The 17,360-nt window shown below is 42.6% G+C and overlaps 2 protein-coding genes across 2 annotated transcripts; both read left to right on the top strand.

Moving 5' to 3' along the window:
* Window positions 1–1,423: 1,423 nt before the first annotated feature.
* Window positions 1,424–8,407, top strand: TRIM69 (tripartite motif containing 69). The gene is made up of 6 exons (XM_025165771.2): window positions 1,424–1,972; window positions 2,757–2,852; window positions 3,144–3,377; window positions 4,863–4,885; window positions 5,826–5,950; window positions 7,543–8,407. The coding sequence occupies exons 1-6, from the start codon at window positions 1,424–1,426 to the stop codon at window positions 8,085–8,087; spliced, it is 1,572 nt and encodes a 523-aa protein (XP_025021539.2). The 3' UTR covers window positions 8,088–8,407.
* Window positions 8,408–9,503: 1,096 nt separating this feature from the next.
* Window positions 9,504–15,311, top strand: TERB2 (telomere repeat binding bouquet formation protein 2). The gene is made up of 7 exons (XM_088148182.1): window positions 9,504–9,567; window positions 11,103–11,184; window positions 12,222–12,361; window positions 13,394–13,455; window positions 13,674–13,747; window positions 14,735–14,814; window positions 15,166–15,311. The coding sequence occupies exons 1-7, from the start codon at window positions 9,504–9,506 to the stop codon at window positions 15,309–15,311; spliced, it is 648 nt and encodes a 215-aa protein (XP_088004308.1).
* The last annotated feature ends 2,049 nt before the right edge of the window (window positions 15,312–17,360 follow it).

The following is a 17,360-nucleotide window of genomic DNA, read 5'->3' as shown; positions in this document are numbered from 1 at the left end:
ATGGTATCACAAGATTTGATTGTTTGTTTTTTGCTGGTGTAAGATTAGGAAGACCATTGTACGGTATCTAGTTGTGCATCTCAGTTTGGGAATATTCGTCGGATTACAAAGCGTAAAGCAAGCAGTTGGAAGGCAAAGCCAAGAAAAGAATAAAATAAGACCTGTTTGATAGCTGTTATTAAGGGTGGTCTTGCTTTGAGAGCGTCACGGGAGGTCTGAGACTAAATAATTTCATAGGAACCCAGATGGAACCTTCTGGAAGGAGAAGACAGTTGGAGAGTGGCAGTTACCAGCCAGGAGACTTAAAGCAGGTTAGTGAGGAACAGGGGCAGAGACCCAAGGATTCCCCTGAACAAGAACGCGAAGACTTTATTCTGCAAAACAGGTTAATTCCTAAGAAATAGCATAGATAAATGTTAGATCATTCTAGAAATGGGTGGAAATAGAAAGCTGGGCTCAATTTACCATGAAGCACCCCAATCCAATCCATGCCTTTCAGATGGAGGGGCATATGGCGACTTCCGTTCTAGGTCCCAATGTGCCGTTTTGAAAAACACCTCTGAAGCAGGAGCTTATTCCTGACCTGAAATGATACCAGGTGGAAATTGGTGAGATAAATGGATTTATCTGCCAACAGCAGGTTGGAAGGATTGAGTCTGAAGTATGCCAGGTCTTCTAAGGCAACTTTCTCTGACCTGGTGCCCTCAAGTGTATCATCCTCCTCCTCCTCCTCCCTCAATTTATAAGCCCCCTCAATCATCCAAGCTCTGGGCATTGAGGTCTTAAACTGGCTGAAGATCATGAGGCTGATATAGCCCAACACATCTAAACATCTCCAGGTTAGGGTCCAAAGTAAATTGTAAGCCCCAAGTGAAGGGGCTACTTCATTTCCATATCAAGTTCAGCATCTTGCATCCTGAGAACATCTTGTCATTCCTAAACACTAGAAATGGTGTTTTTTTATGACATTGGGACAATGAAGGACTAATATGTAGCTATAGCAATATTATTCTCATTTCTAATGTGTAGCCAATCAACTGGCTAGATTAATCAGTGAAATCTTTTGATTGTTTATGAAGGTGACTCTGATTAATTGGGCTGCAGATTTTTCAATCATTAAAAAAACCACAAGACTTTAATAGGAGATGGCAAACATCAGTCTTCCCCAACTGGCCTCCTTAGGCTGGGGTAGGGGTATATTATCTCTCAGGATTTCCAGCCAGAAGGACACAGTCCTAGGAATTATACTCCAGCATGGTTTGGAAAAGCTAATCTCACCTATTGTTAGATCTAGCTCATTTATTAGAGTTATTCTTTATTTTGGTTAAAGATCATAGATTCATTCAACAGTGGAATTGGAATCATTTAATGGATGATCTACTAATCCAACAATTGTCATTTAAGATAAGAACAGTTCTCATGCATGCTTTCTTCCCTATTTTTGCTTGTTGCTTTAGTGTTTGCTCTTTCCAGGATCATGTCTACTTCCACTAGCAAAAATCCTTCCACTTCCTCGTTCACTTCCCTAAATGAAAGAGAAGCGAGCCCTGTTCTTGCCAGCTCATCGAACACCTCGTGGGAGCTGCGTGCAGATGACTTCACCAAGGAGTTATCCTGTGCCCTTTGCCTCGAACTGTTTAAAGAGCCGGTCATTCTACCTTGCGGCCATAACTTCTGCAAACTTTGCTTGGAAACAATCTGGGATAAAAAGGGGATTTTCTGCCCAGAATGTCACATAAACATTCCTGACCGCACTTTCATAGTCAACCGAGCCCTGGAGAAAATGGCGGAGAAGATTAAGACTTTTCATGTGGGGTGCCAACAACAGAAATGCCTTGAGCATAGCGAGCCACTGACCCTTTACTGGAAACCCCAAGAGAAACTTGCATGTTTCACCTGCCGGGAAGCTCAGATCCCTAAAGATCAATGCACCCAGTTTCTTCTCATCCCTGACGCGGTGCAGATATATACGGTAAATGACATCCTGATCCAATGAATGATCCTGTGATCCAGTCAAAGGCAAGCTTTTGAAGCCCTCTTGGAGGTGCCCGCAGATCACTTAAGTACCCCTTAGTGTTCTGTTTGAAATGACCCACGTGCTTCAAGCTAAGGATTTGGGGCTGAGAGAGGTTGCCCCACCTAGAAGCGGTTGCATATATGGTAGATCCCTAGTTCAAAATTGTGTTAAGCAGGTGTGCATACTCTTGTGAGCACCCAGGACTCCCTTGTTTCCTGGGAGGAATGCTAGAAGCAGAACTTTCAAAAGCGCTTGGGTCCAGGATGAAGAAAATGAGCCGGGCCAGAATCAATCCTAAATTAGATTTAATTTAAACTGCAATTGGACTGAAATGAAAAGTGTAAAAGGGTAGTTATGTGATTGTTCCCCATGCTTCAAAGAATATTCCCTTTCCACTACATTAAAACTGAAGAGGCAACCACATTGAGGTGCTCTGGGTGTTCTATCTAAGATTTCGATTGATAGGAAATGGCACGTCTGTATGGATACAGGTTTATTTATTTATTCATTTATATGTCACATTTATATAGCTGCCCATCTTACACAACTACAGGTTGTCCCTGCATTTTAAGCAATCGTTCCAAACTTGGAAGTAGTACTGTATATGTTTGTAGTATATTCCTAACAAACCCCGTGTTAGTGCCTGAAAAGAGTACAGCATCTTGGAAAGCCACTGCAGGTTTCAAACAGCTGTTTAATCTGGCTAAGACGTAGCTGTCACCTCCCACTGTATCCACAGGAAAGGTTGCTCACCCTGAGAATCCAGCTGAGGTCCATCCTGGTTAAACTGGAGGTGCTGAAGAATGCTCAAGAGGAGAAAATATCTAATCATAAAGTGAGTATGCAGGAATTCAACAGATACCCTTGAACACTCTCACTGTGTATTGTAGAGGAGGGTAACACATTTTTCCCCCATTTTGAGCAACGTTGCATATACTGCAACCCAATGAAAATGAAAACATCAGAATCCCTTTTCTTCTCTGTGGCCACAATTAAAAGGAGGAAGGAAGCTTATTTTTGGTGTCATCATTATTCCAGGGTAAATAACAGACCAACAGTCCAAAACCATAAAACGGATATCAGTTAGTTATGTGCCCTTTACTTTCAATACATTGTTTTATTCCAGGAGAACAAATTACAGCTCCAGTACCATATCTCCTTGGAGTTCCTAAAGCTGCACCAGTTTCTTCATACCAAGGAGAAAATGTTAATTCACCAGTTAAAGGAAGAGAGTGAAATCCTTCTGCAGGAAATGGAGACCAATCTAAACAAACTCCAGGACCGGTCACAAAGTGCTAAAGACACCTTGGTCTGCATTCAGGCTCGGTTGTACCAGCAAAATTCTGCTGGTTTCCTAAAAGTAAGGTTTCCAGATTTAACAATTGAACATGGTTTGGGATAATGTTGCTGAAACATTAGACTTAGGGCTCACAAGCATATGCTGAGCATCAGGAAGAAGGAGTTAATTGAGAATTGCGATGTCAAGTAGAATAGGTAGGAAATGAAGCCTGCAGCCATTTGACTTTAAGGTCATTTTATTATATCTGCTCTAAACATGGGCAGAAGATTTAAGTTATAGGAGAATAGGCCCCAGGTAAAGGTTAGAAAAAACTTCTCAATAGTAGTTCAACAGTGGAACCAGTTACCCAGAAAGGAGGTGGACTTCTCTTTATGGAAATGATCAACCGGCATCTAGACAGCCATCTGTTAGGGGTGCTTCAATATGGTTTCCTGTGGTGAGCAAGGGGTGGAGTTGATGATCTGAATGGCTTCTTCCTAGGCCAGCGTTGTCCAAACTTGGCCACTTTAAGATGAGTGGACTTCAACTCCCAGAATTCCCCAGCCAGCCATGCTGGCTGGGGAATTCTGGGAGTTGAAGTCCACTCATCTTAAAGTGGCCAAGTTTGGACAACACTGGCCTAGGCCATGGTTCTAAGGACAAGAGTGTTGTCCTGCCTAGGGTTGCTCTCCAGCCCTTTAGTACAAAAAGAAGTCCTACAAACTCCAAGGAGTAAAAGAACAACTTAAATCTCATGTGGTGCAAAGGAATATTGATAGTGACATTTCCTAGGAAGGCAACAATTCGTGATTTATGCATGTTGAATGTATGCATAATCCCTGTTTCAGCTAAGCCTGATTATCCAAGAGCAGGTTGGGAAGATACCAAAACCAAAGACAGCCTTCTGCAACCTGGAGCTCTCCAGATATGCTGGAGGGAGCTCAGCTTCCATAGTAAAAGGATTATATCCAAAGATGCCAGGGTGGGAAAGTTAACATCAGGTGTAATTTTACCTACAGTATTTTTAAGAGCCTGGTAGAAAAAGTTTTATGAAAACAGGTCCTCAGCATGGTCATTTGTTAGGAAAGAAACACACCCGAGGATAGAACTGATGTCTTGTTCTAGAGGACAGGCATGTGAAGGAGATCATGGCAAGGTTTATCCAGTGTACTAAGCCACCAGCAAACAAGTCATATTCTTAGTGGTAAACCATGGTTGATTGCTTAGCATTTTGTGTTAGCCATAGTCTAGAATGGCTTCTCAACCTCAGCAACTTTAAGTTGTGTGGACTTCAACTCCTAGAATTCTCTAGCCAGCATCCTGGCTGGGGAATTCTGGGAGTTGAAGTCCACACATCTTAAAGTTGGTAAGGTTGAGAAGCCCTGCTCTAGAAGGATATGAATGCAGCTAAGTGCCTTCAAGACTTTAAAGCCCATTGAGAATTTTGCAGTCTAACCTACTACCTGTTTGGGTTTGTTGGGTTATATTTATATTATAAATGGGTCCTAAGGGAAGGCAATTTAGAAATGATTCTTCTTCCTGTTCTCTTGTTTTTTTTTCTGACAGGGAATAAAACCATTTATAGAACGGTGAGTATGAGTCTATAAGGAAATATTCTGAAATGATGATAGCAGACCTTAGGAGTAGCCAGAACATGAAGTCTAGCCACAGACTCTGGAACCATCTCCATGTGTTGGCTCGGCCTTCCTGTTCCCCTGTATTCTGTGTTGCCTGAAGGACCCTATGCAAACGTAGATACATAGACATATGGCTCCTTTATTGAGGTTGTGAACCCTAATGTTCAACCCTTGTACATCTCTATAGTGTTTCCTCTATGTCAGATGCAAAACACACATATCAGTGTCCAAGCAACGAATAAACTCATCAGCACATTTTGCTACTTCATTTTTTCCCTTAAACCTCATGCTGTCAAGCCCAGCCCAAGAACAACGGTGAAACAGTCCAGTTGAGTATAGTTCCTTTATTAGCTTACACCTTATAGACAGAATCTTGCCCGACTCAATCTATACTACAGCAACTAGTGGATATTCCCTGGGAGATTCTAGGGAGTGGTGATCCTGAACCTCTTTCGCTTCCCACGCTCCTGTTGCGGACTCAGCTGCCTCTTGCCTCCTCCTCTCTCCTGGAATGCGCCTCCTCCTTCCCGATAGTCTTGATTTCCCACATCACCCTCCTCCTCGTAGATACATTCCATCACAATGCATTTATACCAGGCAATCAGAAGTGAGGAGGAAGATTCCTCAGATGATGTTGACATCAAACACACCTCTTCCCTATATAGTAGCTGATGATAATGATAATGATAATGATAATGATAATGATAATGATAATAGCAGCAGCAGCAGCAGCAGCAGCAGCAGCAGCAGCAGCAATTCTTTGAGGCAGGAAGTATTCCTAAATGAGTCGCTCTTAGCCAATATATCCCAAGTTAATCATTGTTTCTGGAATTATCTATTTCTCTCCCCCATCCTTACCACCTTTTACTAACTCTACAAACGATCTGTGTAGGATGGAGCACAAAACTGACAATTCATCCATGGGAGAATTAGTGACTGGGACTCTGAACCCAGGAGAATTCAAGGGACCCATGCATTATGCTATGTGGAAAGAAATGAAATCCATCCTTAATCCAGGTAAAGATTCATCCCGACCCCATTACCTATCTTAACTAAACTGAAGTGGATGGAAGGCGCATAGCATAGCAGGAGGGACAACCTTTTCAGTTCCCAAGTGCTATCGTGCACACTGGCCTTGGCACCTTGGCACCCTGCTACCCCCTTCCCTCCCAATTTTCATGATGACTCGTACAAGAATAAAGAAAACATGAACAGGATATCGTGAGAATGTGAGTGTGGGTGCGGCTGGGGGGGGGGAGAGATTTTTATGTTTATTAAATTTTGGAGTTTGCAGTTGCTATTATAAGGTGCAGTGAGAATTCTGAAGCTCAGGACTGCTAACCTTCAGGCCCAGGTGTTTCCTGTGGAAATCCACCCATTATTCCTTTGTTCTTCTTAAATGAAATTAAAATCTTCCCACCCAACACCCTTCATTTAGGTTGAAAAAAGAAGCTTTGAAGGAAACATGGTGCTTTTTGGTCATGCTACTGGAAAGGTTCATTTACCTAGAAAGGTGGGAGGGGTGTGCATATGGCAATGAATAGTTGTAGCCATTTATGTATCATTGATACATAAATAGCATATTAGGTGAGATCTGGAAGGACTCTTTAGTCAGTATCATTAGGACATATGAATTAGAAATCAAATATTCACTTCATTTATTTGTTGTAGCTAGAAACATTGCTTTCAGGGCAACAGCAATGGGATTGGAATGACGGCATCTTTTGCTATACTGCCTTTTGGGTGGCCCAGAAAACTGGCATGGATAACTATCCCCAAAAAATCATTATAATTTTTATTACATTTATGTCCTGTTTTTCTTCTGTTATGGAATTCAAGGTTGCCCATATAGAATTCCCTGTGCTTTTCCTTTTAAGAAGGCCTTGAGTGCACCAGAATGGCTTAATTGAAGCAGGATGCTGAATCATGTAACCTGGAACTAAACAGCAGAATTCACTGCTGATGGGATTAGTTCCATCACTTGAAAAGAAATGGACAATTATATGTCATCCCCAAAGCCCCATCATCATGCCCCTGAAATCTGCTTCTAGGGATCTTCCAATTATTCAGAGCTGACATCCAGAGAAGAAAATCATTCCTGGATTTCACCCAGAATTGGTCCAATAAGACTGATGAATCTTCAGACCATAATTTGAGACAGTTGTTCAGTAGACCTATACTTTTATGCACATATGCCCTTTCTAAATGGTGAGATTCCACCCTTTATTCCGGATTCAGTCACTTTACATTAATATCTGCCCTTAGTCATATTCTAAGTGATGGTACTGCAATATCACCGTGCTCACAGGAATCTCAGGGTCAAGAATTACAGAACCAATAATTAATTCTGTGGGTTTATCTTAACCAGCTTCCAAACCCATAAGAATATGATATCTAGACTTATTTCATTGCAAAACCGGAGTGGGCATTTTGCGGCCCTCTAGATGGTGATGAATTCCAAATCTTATCACAGTCCAGCAATATCTGGAGATCTTCAGAGCATCCATTCCTGTTCTGTAGCACATTGTATAGATGGGTCTCGTTTCCTGTGTGTGAAGCCATTTGGAAACATCTCCTACACTACATCAGTCATGTTTTTTCTTTACCAGACATCACCTTCATCACCTTGGATCCTAAAACAGCCCACCCAAACTTGATCCTCTCTGAAGGGTTGACCTGCGTCCAGCATAACGACACCAAGCAGATTCTTCCAGATATCCCGGAGAGGTTTGACTGCAGCGTTTCTGTCTTAGGTTCTGAAGGATTTACCACTGGGAAGCACTACTGGGAAGTGGAGGTGAAGAAGAAGACCAAGTGGACCTTGGGAGTTGTCCGAGAAAGCATCAACCGGAAAGGGAATTACCCATTGTCACCCAAGGAGGGCCACTGGCTGATCAAGCTAAGGAATAAGAATGAGTTAAAGGCTGTAGACGTTCATCCCAAATGTCTAACATTGACCAGCAACCCGTGCAGAGTGGGGATCTATTTGGATTACGAGGGGGGCCAAGTGTCCTTTTATGAGGCCAATGCCATGTCTCACATCTACACTTTCATAGACACTTTCACCGAGAAAATTTACCCCTACTTCTGCCCATGTCTGAATGACTCTGGAGAAAACAAGGAACCTCTGAGGATCATTGCTTTTAGTATGTAGAAGGGTGGTACAGGAGATACCTCCTTAGCAGATATGTCTCAGCCTGTTCTGCGAGCAACAAGCAGCTTATAGGATCGTGGGGTAGGATCCCAATGCCAGTAGAAGGGACCAGCCAGGGACTTCTGCTCGGGTTTTACACCCAGCTGTTTTCAACAAAAGAGTAGCTCCTTTGCCCTTTCCGTGGATCAGCTGTGACAACTGTCATGTCTGAAAAGGTGGGACGATGCCTCCCCAACAGCATTCCCAGTGGGGTCCACCGATTTCTTTCCATGAGGATTTCTGACTGTAAGGTTGAGCAGAAGGATGTGCCCCAAGCCATTAGTGTTCCACTCCATAACATATATTATAATACTAATAATAGTAATAATAATAAAAGCCTCTCGATCAAATCAAAAGAAAATGTTAACTTTAGGCATGGGCATTTTTTTTCTCCTTCTCACATTGCATGGAAAGCTCACTTCTTCAGAACAGGTGTGCGAAGAGGCAAACGTTCAGGGACTTTGGGAAGTAATCACTGGACAAACTTCGTTCCCCAGCTTTAAGGAATCCTGATGTATTGGGGAATAGAAATCTGGCCTAAAGAAAGGGCCAGACCAATTGCAACGTGTGGGTTGGCTGTCTTAAAAAAAAGAAAAGAAAAGAAAAGAAAAGAAAAGAAAAGAGAAAAACGAGGAATACCCATAAGTAAAGAGCAAATATTTATGTTTGCAATAACTTATTTCTGTTTGAGATTCGTGCTGTACTATCAGGACCTCGGTGGCTGTGATGGTTTCACAGCTACTGCAAAAACTCAGAAGCGTGGTAGCACGTTTCCAGCTGACCCGTTTTATTAAAAGGCAGGTTAAACCTCTTCATCAGGTTGCTTTTAATAAAAGCAGTTAGTGGGAAAAGGCGCTACCAGACTCCTGATTTTATGCCCCCAGAGCCTAACTCGGCTTTCCTCCCACAACATCTCCAGCGACTGCAATGCGAGGATCAGCCGTCGGTTTCGTTCTTTCTCTTTGCCCTCCTTCGGCCTGAGGGACTGCTGTTAGCAGTACTGCTGTTCGTATTGTTAATCGTTTGCAAAACCCGGCGTTTTGAGTCCACGAGCCAGATTCAGAGCCTCTTTGACGCGCTTCATGTTCGGAGCTGGGCAACGTCAGGTCTCTGGATTTTGCGGCCCTCGTAATGTCCCAGCCGGAGAGGAGACCCGTGCGGAGGGGAAGGAAAGACGGCCTGTGATTTGGGTGCAGCTTCCAGGGGAGAAATCCGTGCAGGGGTGCAGATGCGCGTGCAAGAGGATCAGATGCGTGCAAGCCACTTCCTTCAGCGGGTGGGCGGAGACTTTCCTACCTCTGGGGCTTCGCTCGGGCTGGATGGAAAGGAAACGGGGATACGGAGGCTTGCAAGAGCCCGGCTCGGCCTGAAGGAGGGATGTTTGGGGGCCGCAGCGCCTGGTTCTCGCAGAGCGTCCACCCAGAGCTCTGCCGCCTTTGGGGTGAGGGGGGCAAGGGAAGTCCTGCAGGGGGGGAGGTAGGAAAGCAGCAAAAGCCCCCATTGGGGTGAGGGGGCCTAACCCCCCCCCATTGCCACTAAGAGCAAGACCGTATCACCAGGGGAAGTCCAAAAAGTCAAGATGGCGCCTGTGCAATCGAAGCCCTGCCCCCCCGGGCTTCGAATCTGGGTCTCTTCGAAGGGAGGGCTTTAAGCACACGGTGCCATCTTGATTTTGTTGACACAGCCACAAATCCTACAGTCTGAACATGGACGCCGTGACGCCAACGTCTCTTCCTCGATTTATGCGCACACATTCGTCGGCGTGCACATGTGAACAGCTGGGGCACTCGAGAGAGGGCTGGGTCGGGCTGGGTTCATTTTGTCCTTCCTACAACGTCCAGGGAGGGCTTCATGCGCTGGGCCAGTTCAGGCTTGTGATAGTTCAAGGCCGGTTTCCACACTGGGTGAACTACGTGGGGCATGTGGGGGCGTGGACAACGCCACGCCAAAAGCTTCCTCCAGCAAAATCCAGCGCAGAAGAGGACAACTTTAGGCTCTTCCTGCCGCAGGAAGGACCCATTTTCTGGTTTCCGACCAGGTGTTCTATCCCAGGTTGAGTTCTCCTATCTAAGCCACAAAACAAAGGCTGATAGAAACCAAGCTTAATGTGCTGTGCCGGTCAAGCCACCAGGTATTTAAATGACTGGGTGAAGCGTATTGTGTAAATCCATCCTTCTGCCCACCTCATGCCCTTCAGAAACCTTGTTCTGAAAGGGCTGAAGGAAACATCTGGGCGGTTCATTCACAGAGGCGGAGGCTGGATAGTTGTGGCAAATTGTTAATGTCGGATGGCTGCTATGGGCATGGACCCAGAGCCGCAGCAATCCGAGAACCCTACAAAATCAGACCAGAGGCTCTTCCCGTCCGGCCCTCAGCTTCCCATAGTGGACAACCAAGTATCTCCGAGATGCCCACATGGAATAATCATCTCGAACTATGGCTTCCCAGCAGTGGGACTTTCTTCCTCTAAACTTGAAGAGTTGATGACACCATCCTAGCCTCAGAGCATCGTCCCACCAGCCCAGATCCCGCCTTGGGTCTTTGCCCCAAGGGCAGGGTCAGAGGCCGAGGCAGCTGCCCTTAACCTGGTGCCCTCGGGATGGGTGGTGGGTTCAACTCCCTGAATTCCCAGCTGGGGCCTTCTGGGAGTTGTAGTGGGTGTGAACACGCTCAGAGGCATCACCTTCAAGAAGGTTTAGGTAAGTGACAACGGGCATGGCAGCTGCAATGAAAGAAAGAGGACACAGCCAGAGGAAAGGTGGAAGTTCCTCTGCCTGGGAACGCTGATCCTGGAACACCCTCTGTTTTTAAGAACAATTATCAGGGTTTGCCCAGGGCTTTCAAATGGCAAAGCTGCTTTTCAGTCTGTCTTTTAAATCTTGGTAGACCAAGTCATTTGTGAAGAATATAACTCTCTCGTGACTTCAAATTCTGTGTTCCACGATCAAGGACCCTCACTGTGATGTCTTTCTGCAGCTGGTGAAGGAGGGGTGATTGTGAATCTGGAAGCTGCTGATTACCTCTTCAGCAGTGATGCTTCTCACCCAGATACAAAAAGGTACATTTTACCACAACTGTTTGCTTCGCTGGGATCAGTGTCTTATATGATCTTATTTTTCTAGTCCTTAATTTCTGACCAGAGAAAATCCTCTCCCTTGAAGGGTTCAAGACCCCACGTGGTTCAGTCTCCTACCTCTTGTGAGCCAGAGGTTCTGGCTTCCTGCTACAAGATTTTACCTCTTTAACTTTCTTTGAATTCTTGGCTGGTGTTTAGAATTTGGTTATTTGAGGAGCTTCTGGCCTTTCCCTCCTTAGGCCAAATTGTTCAGCGGGGGGTCCACTGGGTATGGTCCAAGAAGTGAAGATGGAAGCTGTGATGGAGCAGTCGAAGGTCCACCTGGTTTTTACATGCAATGCTTTGACCACCCCATGATGGCCACCAACTTGACTTTTTAGACCATACCCTGAGGCTGCCCCGTTTGGTAACAACGAACACAGCTGAACTATAGTCAGGAAAATGAAAACCAACACAAATACATTCCTCCTGCTGTGATATTCTCTTAATAATGTTAAATCTGGAGCAGGTTGGGTTTGGAAAGTATGATGAAGACACCTTAGTGTGAGTCTTCTGGAGCAGTGTTTCTCAATCTTAGCAACTTTAAGATGGGTGGACTTCAACTCCCAGAATTCCCCAGCCAGCCATGGGGGGGGGTTCCCCATGCTGGCTGGGGAATTCTGGGAGTTGAAGTCCACTCATCTTAAAGTTGCTAAGGTTGAGAAACACTGTTCTAGAGTCTTCTAGAGTCTTGTGGCATATAGATAATTGTGCATATAAATAAACAAACATATGCATAAACATCACACCCCAAAAATGGGCACCATGTTGGCTAAAAATGCTCTGATTTTGCTTGCTGTGGATATTTAATAGAGATGAAGAAAACATCTCTACTACACCGTACCACTGACTCACAGGGAGACCAGATTTATCATAAAAGTTCTGCTTCTTTCTGAAAATTTTCACCACTTCCCCTTGTCAAGTCAAATATGTCAAACTGTTTCCCCTGACTTTTATAATTTTCCTTCTTCTTTGCCTAGAATACACCAAAGTTTAGACTATCTAGAAGACCGAATCACGGTTTTTCATTCCTGTTTTCTTACCGCAAGTATCAACGCTGAAATAAAAAACACCGTACCTCTAGGACATTTCCTTCTCCCACCAGCCAGCTTGCAAGAAGGTTGTATGTATGGGCCAGAATGAGCAAGAATTTTAATAATAATAATAATAATAATAATAATAATAATAATAATAATAATACATTTGTACCAACTATGGATTTCAGTTTTACTTTTCTTTCCATTCCATCTTTCTTCAATTTTTGGGGGGGCAACTGATTGTAATCACAGTGACTACAGAGATGTCTTCATTTGCACATCCTTGTTATTATCAGTTGTCCCAAACTATGGCATCTCTTAGCCCCAAACTTGACAGCCATCAAAGAATAGCAAGTTAAGATTTTTTTGCTGTCACCAGAGAGGCAAAGGGGAGTCCCATTTGCATCCATTCATTTCCTGAAATCTTCTGTAATAAGATCTGAAGGAAACAGGTCTCCTTTGACTCTGTTGATTATTTAATCTGAAATAATTGCAAATACCTGTCATCAGAGGGGGGAATTAGCTCTCTAGAAATGCAGCTAAGATGGCAGGCTGCATGCAAAATTGTAAATGTGACCAGGATGTTCAAAGAACTTCCATTCCTTCCATATTATAATGGGTGTATGCATGCATGAAATGTACACCTTGTTTTTCGCTTTGGGTGCCCCAATGGCCCACAGGAAAGAACCTGTGTAAAAGAATTGCAGATACACTTACCAAGGAAGCCCCCTTGAGCAGTTGACACTATATATGCAACTACATATATTATAAATGCAGATGTAATGGAATGTGGATTTGCACATGTATGGGTATGATGCGTGCAAATGAGATCAATTTGTTCTTCCAAATATATCAGGTTCATACCATATTGTAAGAATGGGATGATAACTTTTAGAAATTTCCCAGATGCAGATACACGTTTCCAGACAAGGCTGGGGAATAGGTGCTATTATTCAGTTTTAAGAGATCTATCACATTTAATGACTTTGCATGGTGAATTTGGCAGCAAATATAATTGCTGTTGAAGGATGGCCCTGTTATCACATAAATAATTGAATGGCTTTTCCCTCCTTGAATGGTCTTCTTTTTCTTTCTTCCTTTTGCATTCACTGTAGAAATTAGAAAAAAAATTGGCAACTTTATATGGGAACAGATAACCAGTCCACTAGAACTACAGGTAAAAAAAATATCTTGAGTGCACCGGATGTTAACAATATTATTGCTTGGTGTTTTGAATTTTGTTATTTTGCCTCAGACAAAATTGTTCATAGAAGGTGGCTTCCACCCCATACAAGAGAATAAGATTTATGGGGCTGATTGAATATCTTTTATAAACTGGCCTTGCCCGATTGAGCAACGAGAAATTTGAAATTAAGGTTGTTTTTATGTCCACAGTCTAGTCAAACTCTTGAATCAAAAAGCAGCAGGAAGCAAGAAAAGTTAAGAGACAAGAAAGAGCTGGAGAAATGGTATGCATCTGAACAGAATGAATGATAGAAGATTGTTATGTACTGAAGGGTAATGTATTGACTGAGAATGACCTGACCAAAATCGTTACTTTTTAAATTGTTTTTGTTGAACCACGATTAACAAAATTATCAAGAAATTAAACGGACATAAATCCAAGATGCATAGAGAAAAAAAGATACAGAAAATATGAAAAAATCTACTAAAATGTAAATAAAGAGACAGGTACTGTACATGTACAAATTTACCATATGGAAAGTATTACCATGTTATAGCCTATTGCTATTGAGGTAAATCATAAAATCCATCCAAATTTGATGAAATAGTGGTTTCTGCCTCTGATGTCTCATTATTTTAACTTTGTGATTTTTTCTAATGTGGCAGTTGAAGCGGCCTTGTTAATCCACATCTCAGTTGTTATGTTATCTAGAGTTTTCCAGTGTTGAGCAATTATTATTTTAGCTGCTAAAGTTAAACAGATCATAAATTCCTTATTTTTAACCTTGAGGTTTAGTCCTGTAAATAAATGAAATTCAGTCACATTTGGAACTTTTTGATAAAAATGAGTGGAGACCTGCTGGAGAACTTAATAAAGTAGATGATTTTGTTGCAGAAACTATGAGTTGTTTTTTAATTAATTGCTATCTGGTCTTTTGTTTCTCCTGCCTCTTCAAAATGTCTCTCCAAGGCAAAGGCTAGATCAGTATTTCTCAACCTTGGCAACTTTAAGATGTGTGGACTTCAACTCCCAGAATTCCCCAGCCAGCCTTGCTGGCTGGGGAATTCTGGGAGTTGAAGTCCACACATCTTAAAGTTGCCAAGGTTGAGAAACACTGGCCTAGATCTTTGATTCTTAGTTAGCAAGATGATAGGTGGGGAAAATAATAAACTGAAATTAAAAGTGTTCCTTAGCACTGTATTTATCATTAAAAGAACCAAAAGGAACATCCTTTTCTGGTGATAAACAAGAATGTTTATTTTGATTGCAGCCAAGGGCCGAGGACATCTGAAACAGGGAAACTAACATACATTCCTCTTCAAAATTATCCATCAAGTAACATGGTGACAGGTAAATAAAATATGTGATGAATGAATTATTAAGACACTTAGTTCAGGAGATCAATGACTGGGTATCTGGGTATTCTAATGCCTCATGATGTTGGACTAATGGTTAGAGCAGTGTTTCTCAACCTTGATAATTTTCAGATGTGTGGACTTCAACTCCCAGAATTCCCCAGCCAGCCATGATGGCTAGGGAATTCTGGGAGTTGAAGTCCACACATCTTAAGTTGCTGAGGTTGAGAAACATTGGGTTAGAGGATGCTTTGGGAGAATACACACACACATACACACAATACTGTACACACATATACATAATATATATGTGTATAATGCATATTTATTAGCATTTATTTTCTAGGTTATACCTCTGGGAAAGAGTTGAAGAAATTTCTCGGGGAGATACGAGATTTCATTCCTGGTTGTTCTGGTTATTTAGCGTACTGGATTCCAAATGAAACAAATGTTTTCTCTGATGAAAAAATGAAATTAAAAAGGAAGTTGTGAGTAACTCTGGATTCCTTACGAAGAGCAGAGTTCGTTTCTCAGTTACCTTCCCTTGCAGTTTTGATTCCTCCTTTTTTCAGAAAAGTTTGGAATGTTATTACTGGAAAGGCAAATGTTGTAAAGTTTTGTGCTGCTCTTTGTGGGGTGATTCAGTCCTGACCAATTTAGAACATGTCCTATTTGTCATAATGGCTCTTCGTATTCCAGTTCTTAAAACATGGCTACTTTTTAATGCAATCAATGTACTTTTAATGCATTGTGTTTTGACGTTTGCTCTGCCGTGAAACATTAAAATTGTGTGCATTCTAGGTCAGACAACAATTATTTCCATATTAAAGGTTGGGGATAGTGACCGTTGGCTTCAACTGTATTTACTGCTCACAGAGGTCTTCTGGAGACGGGCAAAAGGATCTAAAGAGGGAGCAAGTCCTTACTGTTTTTAAAATATTAGCTTGCTCTGCCAGACAATCGGTGGAGAATGAGTGCTGATCCTGTGCACACTGCCCCAGGAGGTGGCAGCATTGAGCCAGCCTGGGCTGATTTAAAAAAAAAAAAAAAGCTAAGCCAGTATTAATATTTGAATGGGGGACCACCTGTAAATCCTACTCTATATTGTAGCCTAGAAAATGACAAGGTATTCATGATATCACCTGCAATTCAGCCTGAATCAAGGGTGGGATCCTTTCTCTTTTATTACACACAGTGTGTCTAATGGCTGTTTTAAAGACCAACACATCTAATCTAGTATTGGTGCATGGTGCATTATCCTGAATTAGAAACACAACATATTTATGGTGGCAGAGAGGGGGGAGCTAAAGGTGGGAGATGCAGACAGTGATAAATCGGTTATTGTGGCCATTCACAAAACTCTTGCTTGCTCCAGGCATTCTCGTCTAGCTGAGCTAACACATTTCATACAGCAAGAACCCCTTATCTTAACTGTCTATTTAATGCAGAGCAATTCTCTTCCTAGACCAGTGTTTCTCAACCTTAGCAACTTTAAGATAGGTGGTCTTCAGCTCCCAGAATTCTCCAGGGAATTCTCCAATTCCCAGAATTGCCCTGTCCACATAACTTAAAGTTCCCAGAATTTCCCGGTCCCCATATCTTAAAGTTGCCAAGGTTGAGAAACACCGTCCTAGACTATGGCTAGGTCAAACCTGTGGTCAAACCTGTTTGTCTAGGAACAAATGATGATGAAACCAAGTGTTCCTTTAATCCGTTTTGTGCTCCTGGCAAGCGTGTTTCCAGAAACGTGGTGACATTCATAAAATTTGGCAGGGAAGTTAACTGTGGAACAACCAAACAGTTGTAGAACAATTGTAGAACAACCATAAATATGTCAAGTTTAGTATCTTTTACTAGAGTATATTAAAAATGATATTTTGGGGGAACGCTGAAGTATGTAAATAAGGGCAGGATGTCTACAGGGTGTAGTCGAAAAGGTCAAGTTGGCGGCTGCGATGGTGCAAAGCTCTGCCCATTTTTTAATGGCAGTTGCATCTTCAGTGTGCATTGGAGCTTCAGTTGCACCATTGCAGCTGCCATCTTGACTTTTTTGACCACACCCTGCAGACACACCTGAATAAGGACCTACAGCAGTCACCCTCAACTTGCAATTCTCTTTCTAATGGATTGGATTTCAGCTTTCCAAGTTCCCGGCACGTGTGTGATTCTGTATTTACTCGGCAAATAATTTGGAAGAATAATCCTGCTACGAGAGAGAATGAGGAGTTAGTCTGACCCTGTTCAGAATATCAGTGCTCTGAATTGATCACATCTTGATCCCTTTTAACAATAATAAAGCCAATAATCGCATGAACATAAGGCTGCCCTTTTTTCATGGAATAAGCAATCATGAATTTTGGTTCCCAAGGTGAATTTAGAAACGTATGGCCTCCAGGGGGCGCCCTTTGATAAAACTTGCACGTGGGATCAAGCGCGAGGAGGAAGGGAAAGGCGGATGCGTGACTTCAATTCAGCAAAATGATAATTAGGTGTGATTTCACAAAGGAGACAATTACTTTTAAATCTCTATTGCATGACTGT

The sequence above is a fragment of the Python bivittatus genome, unplaced genomic scaffold (genome assembly GCF_059951505.1).
Source record: "Python bivittatus isolate LINGU-HERP-01145 unplaced genomic scaffold, Pbiv_v1 ctg000530_np1212, whole genome shotgun sequence".
In the NCBI taxonomy this organism is placed as follows: domain Eukaryota; kingdom Metazoa; phylum Chordata; class Lepidosauria; order Squamata; family Pythonidae; genus Python; species Python bivittatus.
Note: the sequence above shows the minus strand (reverse complement) of the source record. Positions and strands in the feature narration are given on the sequence as shown.

Coding starts and splice junctions, on each gene's coding strand:
- TERB2 (XM_088148182.1), top strand. CDS start 9,504: ATGTTTGGGGGCCGCAGCGCCTGGTTCTCGCAGAGCGTCCACCCAGAG. Junction 13,456..13,673: donor CCAGTCCACTAGAACTACAG/GTAAAAAAAATA, acceptor TTATGTCCACAG/TCTAGTCAAACTCTTGAATC. Junction 13,748..14,734: donor AAGAAAGAGCTGGAGAAATG/GTATGCATCTGA, acceptor TTTTGATTGCAG/CCAAGGGCCGAGGACATCTG.
- TRIM69 (XM_025165771.2), top strand. CDS start 1,424: ATGCTTTCTTCCCTATTTTTGCTTGTTGCTTTAGTGTTTGCTCTTTCC. Junction 4,886..5,825: donor ATAAAACCATTTATAGAACG/GTGAGTATGAGT, acceptor CGATCTGTGTAG/GATGGAGCACAAAACTGACA. Junction 5,951..7,542: donor GAAATCCATCCTTAATCCAG/GTAAAGATTCAT, acceptor TTTCTTTACCAG/ACATCACCTTCATCACCTTG.